We start from the raw sequence: 16,842 nt of genomic DNA on the forward strand, positions 1-16,842 counted from the left end.
TACAATGTGATTGTAAATTTTAAACAAAATCATCCAATTTAATATTATTGCAATGAGTCTGGAGTTTTAACTCATTTTTAAGTCGTCGGATCGTAACCACGAATTTCAATTAATTTGTTTATTCATCGTTGATTTTGGATTGATCGACGGGTGACATCAATCGACTAAATACAAGGTCTTGAAAAGGTCATCGAATAATGTGTGAAGAGAGTTGAATGAACAAAAGCCATCAACAAGAGTGGACTATATCAATTGCTCAGAGTCATCCGTGTGAGGTTCACGATGATGGTTGGTCCTCCCAACCTAATATCTTTCTAATACCGATATTAGATCATTTGAAATAAGTTCAAAAGGAACTTCATTATACACCTGTAGCTACAACAATGTGTCAGCTCTCTAATTAAATTGGATGTTTCAAAGTAAATTTAATGAAGTTGATTTATCTTTCCTTATTTAATGAAATTTGTGTTCTTCCTCAACAACCTTCATCCCTTTCCCCACAAAAATAGTACATTTGAATCATTATTGTGTTCATGAAGATCACCTAAATCTACTTTTTCTATCGAGTTTAATGGAACTATTTGTTGTAAATTAAATCAAACTGTCTAGAATAATGGAGTTAATTGCAAAGTTTGACTTAAGGATTTTGTTTAGTCATTAAGTGAAGACAAATCTACAGCACCGCCTCTATAGTATAGTTGCAGCACCACCTCTTATTTACTTAACTTATTTATTAAGGAACCAAGCTTGTATAAAGGCATGTCATAGCCATTGTGTAGTATCGATTTCGTGAATGACAATATAGTGTTTGAAAGAAATTTTCTCCTTTGTTTTCTCTGTTAGACAAAGCAACTATTACGGTTAAAATCTCATAGAATCATCCATATTTTAAAAACTATCAAAAGCTTAAATGGGAATAAGGCCATATGAAAATGTTAATATAGTCTATTATAACTTAAAAACAAAATTTATAAACTTATAAGTGACATTGAATCAAAGTAATTTTGGGGCTTAAACTATTAAGATGAGAAAAAAGTTCAAAGTTTTATAACAAACGAGCAAAAACCGTGTAAATTAAACTATAAAGATGGAAAATTGAAAGTAGAAAAACACATTAAGACAACAAATTAAAGCCAAAGTTGAGTTGAAAATGAGGTGACTGAAACTTCAATTGTTGGAACAAATTAAGAAAGTTAAATTGAATAGAAAATGGGTTGCTGAAAATTTCTACATTATCTATGGTTGATTCATATCTTTTTTTTTTTCTTTCCCAATTCCTAATATTCTTCTCTTGGATTTTTTGGGTTTGAGTTTGAAGAGGGGGAGAAAATGATGAATGTCGATGTATATGAAGAGGAAGACGATGAAGATCATAGAAAACTCAGGAAAAAAATTAATGATTTGGTCGGGCCACATTAGTGTTTGACAACTGCACAAGCCTCATTTAACAGGGTTGGACAGAAAAAGGTAACGTTGCAGACGTTGTGTGACTTAAAGATTAATTTGAAACTTAAAAAACTTAAAGATTAACCCGATAAAAATGTTAAATTGAAAGGACCCCGAGAAGTATTTAACCTAAATAAAATATCAAATTGTTTGAGATCAAAATTCAAGAGAAATACAAATTCGAAGTAATCAGACAAAATTCGTAATAACTGAAATACGATTTTTAAGTTGTTCAATACTTGATTTGTAAAACTGTTTCAAGAACAGGACAAACCGGAGGTAAGGGACAAGACAAAAACTGAAATTTTTACCCCTTACCGAACCAAATCATAATTTTTTGTCCCACGTACAAGTTGTCTAAAATACCAAAATAACATTTTGTCTAAATTCAATTTATTAGTTTTAATATAATACTTTTTAATTTGTAAATGAGGTGGACAATATTAGAATGCAACATGCACTTTCGATGTGGTGTGAAAAAAGTTTTTTTAGGGGTAAGAAAAATGATATGTGTGTGAGTGCACGTGTGTTTGTGATGTGTGCATGGATTATAAAAACTTTAGGCGCCATGTTGTTATATAGCATGAAATGTGACATTAGAGCTCACATTTTCATTGATGTTCCCATATGTGTTATTAAGTTGTTACCTAATGAAATGCTATAAATTTATACATCTTAAAAAAAAAACACTAAGAGTGTGTTTGGATGGGGAATATTTTTAGGGAATTCAATTACTTTGAGGTGAATTTTATTGTTTGAATCCACCTCAAAATAATTGAATTTTCTCAAAACATTATATTACCTCAAAATATTCTCTCATCCAAACACACTATAAGTGTGTATTTTATGCAAATATGTCCACTATATGTGTATGAGAGCGCGCGTGTTTGTGATGTGTGCATGGATTATAAAAACTTTAGACACTAAATTGTTACTTAGCACGAGATGTGACATTCGTGCTCACATTTTCTTTGATGTTCTCATATATTATTGAGTTGTTACCTAATGAAATATTATAAATTTATACTTTTTTTTTAAGGATAAGTTTATACCTCTTAACAAAAAAAGAAAACTAAGTGTATCAGATATGTCCAAGGACATATACAAATGTATTAAATTGGGGGCATGCCTCCGCTTATCTAATTTTTATTTTTGTAAAGATTGAATAGTTTTAAGTATCACTGAAAATATCTTAGCTCAGTTGGTAGAGAAAATGCATAATATATGCAAGATCGAGGGTTCATACACTGACCACCAACAAAAAAAAAGTTAAATATTATCCATTAAATTAGTGATATAGTTTTGTAATCTTCGGTTTTTTCCTCTTAATATTTTGTCTATACTCCATATATATAAAGGGATATCAAGTCTTCGACTAATAGCTTTTTATTTAGTTTATATACATTGTAAAACTCTTTTACGCATGTATAAAATCAAATTAAACAATGATGCAACTATGCTACATTAGTTCTTAAAATAAATCCACAATTTTCTACTTGTTGTAATTTCACTCAATACATATATAAAAGAATGTAGTATCGTTATGATTTTTACTTCCACTGGATTAAAATTTCTAGATCCGTCTCTGAATATGTCCTAATAACAAATTTAAGGGTTTTATTTAAGCTGCGCCGTGTAATGTTGTTGACACGAGAGAGTGGGTACCTAGAAGGAGACTTAGGAGAAGACAAACCAAGAGTTGTTGAATTGTTGTACTAATAAGGACTGTTATTTGTAATGTAATGTAATGGGAATTATAGGATCATGTGAAGACGTGTTTAGGAGGATTATTCTAAGGCGGCTTCTAGTTGCATCGCCACCCTTTTTTGACCCTTTGATATTTTAATTAATTTTCATACACTTCTTTCCAATAGAGTAAGCAATTTCCTATTTTATGTTTCTTTGAACTGAATATTCACTCTCACAAAAACAACCCTCCTTCCTTGACCATGTCTGAAAACGACTCCATCTTTATATAATATAGTTTTGGCATTTACCTGAAAACTACGATGTGCATGATATGCTTTAAGAATTAAGACACAATCAAATAGGATAACTTATATATCCTTTATTTCCTTAATTATAAGCATGTTTAGAGAAGAAAAAACACCTTAAGTCCTTAACTATAAATTCAATTAAAAATAATTATCGATATTTATTAATATTACGAATGTCTTTGGAGATGAAAGTAAGAGTTATCTACATCTATACACAAATATTTTAGTAACATTGATATACAAAATAGACAGATTAAATACCTTACAATTTTTTTAATATATATGAAAATTACCAACAAAACAAACTTATAAAAAAGGACGGAGGTAGTAGACAGTACATGGTACATATTACTGATATGGAGCTAAATAAATAGATACATCTTCCCTAAAAAAAATAAAATTAGATATATCTAATATGAACTTCAAAAAAGGGGTTCAAAGCTGATTGTTGGCATTTTTATCGAATTTTAATAAAATATTATTCATCTTTCCCCTTTTTATATTGCACGATTTTTTTTTATTTGTAAAAATAAAAACTTGTGCATGTTATTTTTTTCTCAATCCTGTATAGTTTTTTTTTACTGTACTTATAAGTTATAACTTGTAAGATAAGAAACATTGAAATAGATACATCTTTCTCTTATGAGCCTTCCATCCAAACAAATTGTGTTGCTCTAGTAGTTTGTTTTTAGTATGCGTCCTCTATATTTCCAATGTTTTTGTATCATACAAGCTATAACCGTAGTAAAAACGTACAAGTTAAGCATAGTAAAAAATCATTCATGATGCAAAATTTGGTGGATGTAAGAAAATGAATTCAAAAAAGGTTCTCATCAACAACAAAAAAATTGCAATCTTAGTCCGTCTTTTTTGCTTTGAGTTTGTTTCGACAACTAATGTGTCATTGCCGAAGCGCTTGATTATGTACCCGAAGCATAAATTTAAATACTGTTATAATGTTTTTTTTTGTTTTTGAATAGAGAATGTTATAATGTTATAGATTGTATTTCAAGTTAAACATGATCATTATTTCAAAATAAAAAAAGTTAAACATGATCATATTATTGTCAACTTAAGGTATGGTGATAGAAATATCGACTGGTTACTTAGTTACCACTTCTTACGAGTAAGTTATACTTTGTTAATAGATAGTTAGTTTGTTGATTCTCTATTAACTTTATACGGAACATTTCATATACTCATTTACTATCTTTTATTAATCGGTGTGATTATAATATTTCTTTCTTCTTATAAGAAATTTACTATCTTTTATTAATCGGTGTGATTCTCTACTAACTTTATACCGAATTTTTCTTTCTATCAAGTTCTCAAGCTTACTTATTCTATATCTACATCATCAGATGAACCTTCATCTCTTCTCTTCTTGTAATATTTTTTGCTCATGGACTTTTCCAAGTCTAAAAGAAAAATAGCATTGATTATCATTTTTCATGTGTCCTTTGCCATGCTGCTACTTCTAATATAAACAAGGGTTAATAATGCTTTATCCACTGTAATATAGCTTATTTCCGGTTTTCTCCTTGTAAAATATTCTTTTTGGACACCGTCCTTGTAATTTGAAGATTTTTTTGTTTTAGACCTTCATGAAAAATTTTGCCCCCTATAATTTGAGAAAATTTCGGTTTACCCCTTGCAATTTGAGCCCCTGTTAATTTGAGAAAATTTCGATTTACTCCCCTCCCATATCATCGATTTTATACGGTCAAAATTTATGAAGGTCCAAAACTAAAATCTTCAAATTACAAGAACGGAATCCAAAAAGAAAATTTTAGATAGAAGAAAATCAAATATGTCTTATATTACATAGTGTACATAGTGTAGACCACTATTAACCCTATAAACAATCAAGATACGACAAAAGTGAGCATGATGGCATGGCACTTTGACGCGTTCCCTTGCATGTGTAAGACCACGACTCTCGACAGTGAGAAATTCTTAGGTGGCATAGCTACGTTTTCGTGGGCTCCACTCAACCAAAACTATAAACTATAACTACAATTACAAGAACAAATACAAGTGCAACATAATCTTTGCACTTTCTTTGTTTCTTTTGTGTTCTGTTCTAATTGATTGGACAAGATCATAGAGAAAAATATGCTCCTAAAGTTGTTCTTCCAAAGCTTCAACATAATCATTCTATTTTTGTAGCTGGCTTTTGCTATGTGCTGCTTTGTTTGTTTCTTTGTTTGAATTTTCTTATTCTCTCAGCCGAAGAATGAGTCAGAGTCAAAGACAAAGACAATGTCAAGTGGTTTAGGTGGGAATATGGAACACAAAATTGTAGACTCTTAACCGCAAATGCTTGTTTTGAACCACCACAATTCATTACCCACTCAATAGTCAAAACTATGGCAACAATGTTTTGATGGGTTTGGATCAAATTTCTATCTTTTTCATCACCCTTTAAGCAACATGTTAGGAGAAGAGGATAAGGAGAAAAAACTCTCCATCAGGAGAACCTATTCACGTTCAGTTTCATGGACAGATCGTTCTCCAAATAGCCATAAACCACCACTAGGAAATAGTAAACCAAGACCACTTTTACCACCTCTTCAACCTCTTTCAATCAATAAACGTAGCGTTGAAGAATGGCCAAGTGCTGGATCTGATGATCTTGGTGTTTGGCCTCTTCCACAGACTCCAAGAGGGTCTATTACAATCAATGAACCTACCAAAGATTTTCAGTTCAAAAGAGATAAATTAGCTTTCTTTGACAAAGAGTGTTCAAGAATTGCTGAACATATTTACTTGGGAAGTGACACAGTGGCCAAAAACCATGAACTTCTCAGAGAAAAAGGAATAACACATGTGCTTAACTGTGTTGGTTTTGTTTGTCCCGAGTATTTCAAAAGTGATTTTGAGTACAAAACACTTTGGTTGCAGGACAGTCCAACTGAAGATATAACAAGTATTCTCTATGATGTGTTTGATTACTTTGAGGATGTTAGAGAACAAGGTGGTCGTGTTCTTGTTCATTGTTGTCAAGGGGTTTCGCGATCAACGGCTTTGGTGATAGCTTATCTCATGTGGAGGAAGGGACAGAGCTTTGAAGATGCTTTTCAGTTTGTTAAAACTGCAAGGGGAGTCACAAATCCAAACATGGGTTTTGCTTGTCAACTCTTGCAGTGTCAGAAACGTGTACATGCTATGCCTGCAAGTCCTAATTCTGTTTTAAGGATGTATCGAATGGCTCCTCACTCTCCTTATGACCCTCTTCATCTTGTTCCTAAGATGGTTAACCAACCAGGTTCACTAGCACTTGATTCGCGTGGTGCTTTTATTGTTCATGTTCCTTCTGCTATCTATGTGTGGATTGGGAAAAATTGTGACTTGGTTATGTCATGCAACGCAAAGAGTGCGGCTTTTCAGGTTGTGCGCTATGAGGGAGCAAAGGGTCCAATTTTGAGCATCCGTGAAGATCAAGAATCAGCTGAGTTTTGGATTGCTCTTTCTGATCAGCAACGTTTGTCAGGTGATTCTGATAAACAACTGGTTTTGCCTACTGAAAAGATGGAGATTGGTCTAAGAAAAGTTGATGCTTATGATTTGGATTTTGAGATTTTCCACAAGGCAATTTCTGGTGGGGTTGTTCCACCTTTTTCTGTAGCTAATTCTGGATCAGAAACTTCTCTTCCTGCTACAGAACATGGTTGGGCAAGATTGAGGAGGAAATTTGCTAGTGGTGTCATGAAAGAAATCTTAACATCTCCCAAATGGAAGTGTGATGTGATTATGGAGGAAGAAAAACAAGATTTTGCAGCTGATGATGATCCCTTGTCAGCGTCGCCGTCATCAAGTCATCCAAGTGACTGTGGTTCTCCAGATTCTTTTGAATGTTATCCGAACAGCTTAAGCAAGGCAAAAGATACTGATGAAGCCATGGACTTGTCTGAATCTGATTCTGGTGTTGCTTCTTTGATGCCACTATCTCCTTGTGGCACTTCTTTTCCTTGTTGTTTTCCAAGCAGCAGCCCAAGATTCAATTCCAAGTCGCCAACACTTTCACCTTCAAGTTCTGATTATGCGAGTTCGTTTACATTTTCGCCTTCCTCTACCAATTGGTCTGACTTGTCATTCATGTCTTCTCGGCAGCCATCACCATCCGGCCAGGAATCAATTGAACCCTTGTATGTTAAAGACGTGTCTTTCTCAACAATACTTAGCAAAGAAGTTCTCTCTTCACCTTCGGAGTCATTTTCGACTGATGATACTTTAGGAGGGGAAAACTCCCATTTGTCATCGAAAGGGTCTTTTTTCTCTATTGCTGAGCGTAGAGGGAGTAGTATACCGCCTCGGATGATGCTACCCTCAGTCAATGAATCCTCTAAGGTCCGTAAGAACCTGGTAAGATCACGATCATTCCCTTTGCCTAATTTAGATGTTAATGTAATGAAAGATGGTAGTTGCAATCAATCTGATAATAAAAACAGTGGGAAATGGCCGATAGCAGGTAATGATAATATTAGTTCAGGTGTTGAACAGCAGAGTGAGATTAATGATAAAGAGGATCATGGTCTCATGTTATGTAATATGATAGCTGAGCTTGAAGTAGAGGAAAAAGTGAATGAAATCAGTTAATCCCCAATTAGCTAATTTATATGTAAATTTGCACTCATGCTCAGACTATATTCAGTGCTTGCCCAATAAAGATTGCATGCGTGCTGTGCACTGATTTTGTTGTAGCACAAAACAATATATAAACAAACATTAAATTTAAGTGGATATGAAGCCTATCTTTCTCTTGTTTTTATACTGCTTTAGTTGTTTTTTATTCCTGTTTATTCATCAATTCAGCATGAGTGTAACGCTATTAATGATGGAGTGAAAGCCAGCCATCAATTTATCAAGCACTGATATTCAGTTGTTGTGTACAAACTACCTTTGCAGGAAACGATAGCAGAACTAGGTTGTATAAAAGATCTATTATTGTGTTGTAGAATGTTATTATCATCTGTTATTGGTCTCAGCGTACACTGATGGCCAAAATGACGTTTAATTTTGCATGATGGAATTCTTCAAAAATTTTGCATGATGGAACAATGAACTATTTTCAACAGCCAACATTAATTTATCTAACTGCAATTCATTATATGTATACAATACGGTTGATCAACTAACTACACAAATATTAACAGCAATAAATTATGTTTGTCACTTTAAATGGGAAGCAATCATGTCTACATTTTGTCAAGCAGTTGATTCGACTTTCTGCTTCATTTTCAGGAGGAATGCACCTACTAACACCAAAAGTTGAACGATAAATAAGCCCCCAAATATTTTTCCCACTAGCATACTGAAATCAGGACATGTAGCTTGCATTACAGATGGAAATATGGGAAATTTGTTCATATATATATATATATATATATATATACCCCCAAAAAAACATGTAATACTAATCTGCGGAAAAGGGACATGCAGTAAATAAGGCCCAGGTGTATGATTATTTCTTAAAGCCGTTCTGCGATCTTAAAAGTGCCATTGTGGGACCAAGTGCACTGCATCTCAAGGCTCTCTGAGACCATGACCTATTCTCTGAACTATCACCTTCTTTCTTCCAGCGATCCTCCTGTGACAGCCTGGTCTTCTTTGCTTTTAATGCCTCGTTGATTTCATCCCAAACATTGACTTCCCCATTTTCTGTAAATGAGAATCCAAATACTTAGTATAGTGCAGGTGCATCATCATGTTTATATACAATAAATCATGTACTTCAAGAATTGTAAAATGTACATTACCTTTAGCAGTGACATGACCCTCTATTTGTGGCTTCGAGCTTCCCGCAGCAGTTTCATTATCCGCAGGTTTTTCATCAGTGCTATTGTTAGTTGCTTTTGTTGGAGTTACAAAAGCATCGCTATGAGCAACTACCGTTGCCAAATCAGAGTGGCCATGCTTAATAATTCGAACATCAGCAAGAGATGCATAATCTATCTGTTGAAGGAAAATACTTCATCATTTTGTCAGATAGACAATTTTATTGGACATTCACTGTCGATAAGGCTTTTATGTTATGCCAGGATATAATGTAAGATAAAATTAAATACATAAATGACTTGTCAGAAAATGATGGATATCTAAAGAATAGAAAATTTCTGGAGATTTTTTTTATACACTTTCTCAACTTTTGGATTAAAGATAAGAACAAAACTTAATTGTAGTTTTTTTTTTTTTTTGGATTGAGAACTTAGGTGTAATTACTTGTGTGCAATTTTACTATTCTTCAATCGCCATTTAACACATTATCTGTATATGCACTATGCAATACTATAAATTAAACCATTTTAAATTTGCATTTGACTAAAAAAAGGAAATAAGCTACTACGCAAAATGGTTTAAAGAAAAGAAAAAATGTTGCTTTACCTCTAAAGAACCATCTTCCTGGTAAGGGGATGGGTCAGACTGTGAAGGTGACCCGTCTTCATCCATGTCATCTATTTTCTTCCAAAAATCAAATGGAAATTCCGAAACTGGCTGCAGCCATATCCTATTTGATTTACTATCATACTGCGTTGTTTTCCCAACCTGCAAGGACATGAATGCAGTACATAAAACATCCGATCCAAATAGATTTATATAAGATAGTCCAAAAGCAGAACTTGATAATTACTCTGAAGGAGGAGAGCTCGGGAGTCCAAGATTCTGATAATTCAATCAGTCGATAAGCAATAACATTGCCTTCCTGCAGTATATGAATAAGCTACTTATTAGTATCAAACTATCAAAAGAATAAAGTGAAACACATTTCAGATTCATGGCACAGAAAAAAATTGAGAATTTGAATGATATAACCAAGAGCAGCTGAAAAAACTTCAAACACACGGCTGCTGGTTAATAACATCTTGGGAGCTTAGCAGGATGAAACATGTCACAAGGTCACACTTGAGAGAAGAAAATAAGTAAAAACCTTAGGCAAGTCTGTATAAGGTGTAAGCTTTTCAAAATCTACTGCATCAAATGTCCGTTTTTTCCCAGCATTCTGATCAGTAGGACGGTCTTGACTGGATTGCTCACAATCATCCTGTTTATGGGCAGAGGTCTTCTCTTTACCCCATTTCTGGTCCTTGCTGATAGTACCATTCCACTGAACAGTAGGACGGTCTTGACTGGATTGCTCATGGTCATGTTTATGGGCTGAGGTCTTCTCTTTACCCCATTTCTGGTCCTTGCTGATAGTACCATTCCGCTGAACAGTAGGACGGTCTTGACTGGATTGCTCATGGTCATCCTGTTTATGGGATGAGGTCCACCCTTTACCCCATATCTGGTCCTTCTTCTTGCTGGCAGTACCACTCCACTGAACAGTACGACCATCTTGGCTGGATTGCTCATAGTCATTCTGTTTATGGGATGAGGTCCTCTCTTTACCCCATTTTGGGTCCTTCTTGCTGACAGTACCCCTCCACTGAGCAGCATGACCGTCTTGGCTGGATGGTTCATAGTCGTCCTGTTTATGGGATGAGGTTCTCTCTTTACCCCATTTCTGACCCTTCTTCTTGCTGGTAGTACCATTCCACTGAAATGTGTCCTGAAACATCCATATAACATGTGCACATCAACAAGTAGCATTAGCATACCTTCTGAAACTCAAAAACCACAGAGACAAATCCTTGCCTTCTGTGAGGTTTGGACCTTATGGCCAAACAGACATGGAATTACTTTGTGCGGTAAATTTCTTGAGTAAATAATGAACAAGGTCAGTTGAACTATTTGAACTATTCTGGGCCCTTCGGTTAGAATTAAGATATGGATTACATGAGCTGTTTTAAAGGAACCAAATCAAATAAGTGCTAAAATAATGATGTTAAGCAAAAGTTTGATTCTTTCTCTTAGAATTTGGGTTGGGCCTAACTCAACCTTACAAGACCGGTTTGTAAGGCGAGAGCTTCCCAATCTTTATATGCACTACAAAGGCCATATCTCTAGGCAATGCGGGACTAAACCCACGCCTTCACACCCAACACAATGAAGGTGTATGTTGGAGGCTGCAGTGAAGGCAACCCAAATGCCGCAATTAGGCGGCTAGAGGGAGACCACAATGAAGGTGAACTACCAGCACTTTGCAAGGTATCCGCCAAGAATTGTCCTAAAGAACTTTAGCTACCCCCCTGACTCTCCCCATTTACCCATAACAAACCTAGAAAACGAACTATGAGTTTGGAAATTTAGTACTATGATATTTCAAGTCACTCAAGACAGGTACATTCTATATCCTCCATCAAGCTACAGTCTAAAATCCAATTAAATAAAAAAAACAAAAGATCAGATGCAAACATGCTAATGTTCGGTACAATTTTGTGCAGATTGATTATATCACATAGACATATTTGATGTTGACTCTTTAAAACAGTAAGTTAAACACGGCCAAAATTGTAAATGTTATGGAGGAAAGTCAAACAAACCACTGGGAGCTGATTCTCCGGCGCTGCAAGATCTGCATCAAATAGACCATAAATATGTATCATATAATCAGATCATGAAACCAACTCTAAAGTCGAAAAACGGACACTAGTTATAAATCTATATGGCAAAGAGGGTGCTTTAAAAACCTTTTCCACGGGGCTGAAACCGAATGTGCCCTGGCCTGATCTCCACAGGAACCATGTCGTCGTCTGCTTCACTTTCTTCATTGGATTGTTGACGCACGTCAGAAACTTTGCCATTATTATCTTTGATGGGTATTTGTTGATCATCTTTTTCAAGCACCTGACTCGGATGAAGCTGAAAATACGGAAGAGAAAAATATTTTATTTCAAAAAGAATGATCAGATACATTTTGAAAATGGTTACCTAAGACAAGTGACCCCAAGAAGACTGATGTATGATTTCCACCCTTTGCAATATTATGAGCGGGGCATCTTACTAACCAGACTATAAGTATATAATCCAACAAGTAAACAGCACCATATACAGAAATTGTCAGTAATAAGTAGTATCAAGAGTAACTTATTTCCAATCTCCATATAAAAGGTAAATGAACTTTGCAGCAATATCACTAGATTATATTACCTTGTCCTTCTCATTCTCGTTCTCCTTTTCCTTTTCCTTTTCCTTCTCCTTTAATTTTAGTTCCCTCAACCATTTTCTCTTGGCCTTTTTCCGTCGAGCACTTCTACTGGGCAACTAACAAAACATAATAAAAACAATAAATTAAAGCAAATAAATTTGAACACCCCATCTTCTGTCAAGGGATGGGCTAACGAATGTGACATGAAGTATCCAGGAAGATGGCCCGTAAAAACATAAACAACTAATTCAATGACCATCAACAAGTCTCCGAGTGCCATAATAGTATATACTAGCATGAACTGAGTATAAAAGATATGTTGTTTTATTATCTCAAGAGATGCATATTTTTACTAAAATGAAATTGATCCTCTAAATACACAGGGGACATCCAGTCTTCTAAACAATTTTATATATCAATTTGGTCATTGAATTTTCAAATGGACATCAATCAGTCCCTAATCGTCTCTTATGACATCAATCTAACTTATCTAAGTCTCAAATTGATGCTGATTTTACACTACAAAGGACCAACTTGATGCCCTGTGGACTTTGGAGGCTCTCTAATTTGAGTATGTACTCTGTTTTATTTAAAACCTCTGAATCAAGCCAGTAATAGAACCTCGGTTAAATGTGTATTCAAATCAAAACCATAAAATAAAACAGTACCTTTTTAGGTTCGCCTTCATCTTGAGGTTGAAGAGACCTGTGTGAAATATTGAAGAAGAAAAAAAGGTAAGCAAAATATTTTGTACTTCAAATATGCTGGAAATCAGTGTCATCATAGTAGGGGAACAAGAGTCAATTTAGGATGAAAAGAAAGGATTCTATAGGAGTAATCCCAGGAATCAAACAGCTTATACATGAAAGCTTGTTTCTTACTTCGTGAAAGCACTGGTCTAAATCAACAAAGATAGATAGGAAAACCATAATGCCAAGAACACAAGATCACCAAGCATGCAACAAATTGCCCATAAAATTTTATCAGCCCAACTTTCTTGCCCAAAATAAATGGACCAAATATATACTGTGATTCACAATTAGAAATGGAATGTGTCTGAGAAAAATGCACCTGGTTTCCTCGCTTGTTGACCCACTTTTGTCATTTTTCTGACAAGATAAAGTGGATGACTTGCCGATGTCCTTCTTGGCAAGACTCGCTTTGCGGTGAGTGCAGTCTTTAACACTTCCATTTTCCTCCTCATGGGCCTCGGGAATGTCTGCTAAGTTTTCGGTGGTAGACATCTTAATCTTCTTCTTACTGAATATAAAAATAATGGAATCAAATTAACAGCTCAGATAATAATGTTTACATGCAAAAAGTAACTGCTTTAGAAATTCCAAACTAGAAATAACAACAAAAGGGAGATCCCCGAGCAATTATACACTGGAAAATTAAAACAAAAACAAAATAAGAGCAGAAAGAATAATGCCTACATCTCAACATATCCCGCAAACCCCAGACAAAGAGATTGGCCAAAACATGTTACATAGTAGACACGTTATAAAAGCATCGTTACAAAAGTTATTATTTCAATAAAAATAGATTCTATAAAAGATGAAACTCATACAACTTAACAAGTTTGTAAACTTACAGGCACCAACAGTTAGAAAGTTTGAGGAAACAAACCTAGGGCTCTTGAGCTTCTTCGATGCTTTTCTCTTCTTTGAGGTTGCATTCCCATCCAGTTTAGATTCCACATTAACCACATCTTCAGACTGATCATTGTCATCATCATCATCTTCAGATATTGTTTCATATTCTTCCCTCTTCTCCTGAAACCCCTCGATTGCGAGAAGTTTTGGAAGCTCAATCAACTGATTCTCGTGAGTTTCAGATGGCAGCATTGCAGGTTTACTACCAGTTAACATACTTCCTTTTTTTTTCACACTACCATATACATACACATACATGCAGGATAACACAATTAGTAATATGAAAGCTATAACAACAGCATCCGAAATTCAACCATAAGACAAAACTTACCACACAATGTCTTTATCCTTCAAAATACAAGTGGACTCAAATGATGGTAAAACAAAGCCATCCATCTGCGTTAAATTTTTGGGGGGAAACAAAAGAATAGCAGTTAAAATGACATTTTTAACAGTGAAAGTTTTTATTATCTGATAAAGTTAAGGCTGTGTTGGACAAACAACTTAGTTAAGTTTCTTTTTTAAAACTTGGTATCCAGCCCAAAGACCAACTAATCCGGGGAACCAGGTTCAAACTCTGTAAACTAGAAAAATATTAACCTAACAACTAATCACTAACATTGACTATTCAAAAAATAAATAAAAATGTTCATATAAGCTATAAGTTGTTTTCGTAAGTTAACATGAAGAGCTTATGTTGTTTTCGTAAGCTAACATTAAGTGCTTATGTTATAGGTTGTTTTGATAAGCTATCAGAAAATGAATGAAAAGGGCATGCAAGTATGAAGAGAGAGATGTACCGAGAGGGTGATTCCATCGGGACAATTGCGGTGGAGGCGGAAAACGGCGAGGATATGAGAGGCGAGATCGGAGATGGTGGTGAGATGGGGTTTGAGAAGAAACCAACAACATTTCAACCCTTCTTTCTTCTTTGACTTACTCAGCATGTTGCGATCATCGAACAATAATCGGAGTCGAACTTTGTTCGACATCATCGTCAATGTCGCGGTTTTGTCACTCTCAGTGACCATTTCTTAAACCCTTGCTTTCTAGCAGCTGCTACACACTGTTCTTTCTTCACCTGTCTGAGTCCGACTGTATAAGACCTACTCACAACAAGCACTAATTCTTTTTTGGCTTAAAAAAATGGGGAAAACAGTAATCACTTTAATAACCTAGAGAAATTGCAAAACAGTTCTCCTTGAATATAGACTCTGTTGGTCTATTTCATGGACTAAGGTACTTACATTCAGGGACTAAATTAAATTGACCAACGGATTCTGTATTTACGAACTAAATGACAACAAAGTCTACATTTAAGGACTATTTTGCAATTTATATGTATCTTGTGACTAAAAAGATGGTTTCTTTTCTATTCAGGGACTAAAGTGACTAATTTTGTTCCCTTAATTTACTCTTTCAATTTTTTTTAAGGGTTGCTCTTTCAATTTCATCTCATCTCATACTTTAAAATTGGTTAATTTGATCTCAAAGTTATTTATAGCATACTATTAGTTTATGGGTTTTGCTAACCAGTGCCCTAAGGACAATGGTTAAGAGTCCATCTTTGCTCCATTTAGAGAGTTTCCATTTACTCCTTTTTGCTTCTTTGATGTGTGACATGTGGCTAAAATAGAACCAAAGACTGAGATTAAAAGGTTTAGAAAAAGCTTTGTTTAATGGAAAACAAAGGCCACGCGTGTTTTTGTGATGGTACCTACCTTCCTTCTTCTTCCTTCACCAACATCGTTGTATCTCCCTTTTGTCCATCCCCTCCACTGCTTCCCCCCTTCTGACCACACAAAGGCAGCACCCTCCCCATTCTCCTTCACATCACCTCTCCCATCTCACCCTAAGTCTCAATCATCACCGTCGTCGCTGCTTCAGAGAAAGATCAATGGACCACCGAAAACCGTTGCTTGCTGGAGCACCGTGTGTAACACCCCGACTTCCCAATAATTATATTAATAAATAAAATCAGAGTTAAATCAACAACGGAGTGTTACACCGCTTTTCAAAATTTCTTAAATAGGATATAAACTATTTAATAAAACATCCTTCATAAATAGTAATAATTTGCAGCGGAAAATATCTTTCAACGTTAAACAACTTCCAATAAATCCTTGGCACTTGGCCTCAACAAAATATCCTTAATGATTAAAATCAATATCAACAGGTTCATAATGATACATAAGGAATGAAAACATGACAACGATATCCCATCCCGTTACGTATCAGAGCCCTAAGACACTTGAGCCACCACTTCTAATATTCTTCAATACCTGCAAGTTACCCATACGAAGGGCAACAATTCCAAGCAGAAGGGGTGAGATTCACAAACAATAATAATAGATATATATATAAATCATCAACTTAATTAAATAACATAATTAACAACATATACCCAATGATAATATTCATACTTCTTCAATTTTAATAACACTTACTAATCCAATCAACAACAACGACACATCAGTATTTATCAACGACTACAACAGCTCATTCAACAACACTCAACAACATCAACCACAACAACTCTCTCAACAACATCTACAACAACAACAACGTGGTACTAATTTCAACGGGTTGAATGACTAAGCATTCCGGGGCATAAGCCCCCAACAGTTGAATGACAAGGCATTCCAGGGCATAAGCCCTCAACAGTTGAATGACATAGCATTCCAGGGCATAAGCCCTCAACAGACTCCTAATCATG

The 16,842-nt window shown here is 35.0% G+C and overlaps 2 protein-coding genes across 2 annotated transcripts; one reads left to right on the forward strand and one right to left on the reverse strand.

Moving 5' to 3' along the window:
• The first annotated feature begins 5,472 nt into the window (after nucleotides 1-5,472).
• On the forward strand, nucleotides 5,473-9,564 carry LOC11418094 (protein-tyrosine-phosphatase MKP1). The gene is made up of 2 exons (XM_003601847.4): nucleotides 5,473-7,808; nucleotides 8,688-9,564. Exons 1-2 carry the CDS (start codon nucleotides 5,877-5,879, stop codon nucleotides 8,703-8,705), a joined length of 1,950 nt encoding a protein of 649 aa, XP_003601895.2. The 5' UTR covers nucleotides 5,473-5,876; the 3' UTR covers nucleotides 8,706-9,564.
• Nucleotides 8,593-15,269, reverse strand: LOC11427783 (coilin). The gene is made up of 13 exons (XM_003601848.4): nucleotides 14,927-15,269; nucleotides 14,458-14,522; nucleotides 14,101-14,361; nucleotides 13,543-13,731; nucleotides 13,140-13,176; nucleotides 12,474-12,587; nucleotides 12,014-12,185; nucleotides 11,867-11,898; nucleotides 10,372-10,992; nucleotides 10,075-10,146; nucleotides 9,828-9,989; nucleotides 9,203-9,398; nucleotides 8,593-9,104 (listed from the first exon to the last, which is right to left on the reverse strand). The coding sequence occupies exons 1-13, from the start codon at nucleotides 15,155-15,157 to the stop codon at nucleotides 8,908-8,910; spliced, it is 2,349 nt and encodes a 782-aa protein (XP_003601896.1). The 5' UTR covers nucleotides 15,158-15,269; the 3' UTR covers nucleotides 8,593-8,907.
• Between the last annotated feature and the right edge of the window lie 1,573 nt (nucleotides 15,270-16,842).

This window comes from Medicago truncatula, chromosome 3 (assembly GCF_003473485.1).
Source record: "Medicago truncatula cultivar Jemalong A17 chromosome 3, MtrunA17r5.0-ANR, whole genome shotgun sequence".
Classification (NCBI taxonomy): Eukaryota; Viridiplantae; Streptophyta; class Magnoliopsida; order Fabales; family Fabaceae; genus Medicago; species Medicago truncatula.

Coding starts and splice junctions, on each gene's coding strand:
- LOC11418094 (XM_003601847.4), top strand. CDS start 5,877: ATGTTAGGAGAAGAGGATAAGGAGAAAAAACTCTCCATCAGGAGAACC.
- LOC11427783 (XM_003601848.4), bottom strand. CDS start 15,157: ATGGTCACTGAGAGTGACAAAACCGCGACATTGACGATGATGTCGAAC. Junction 13,177..13,542: donor TCAACAAGCGAGGAAACCAG/GTGCATTTTTCT, acceptor TATTTCACACAG/GTCTCTTCAACCTCAAGATG. Junction 12,186..12,473: donor ACGAGAATGAGAAGGACAAG/GTAATATAATCT, acceptor CCGTATTTTCAG/CTTCATCCGAGTCAGGTGCT.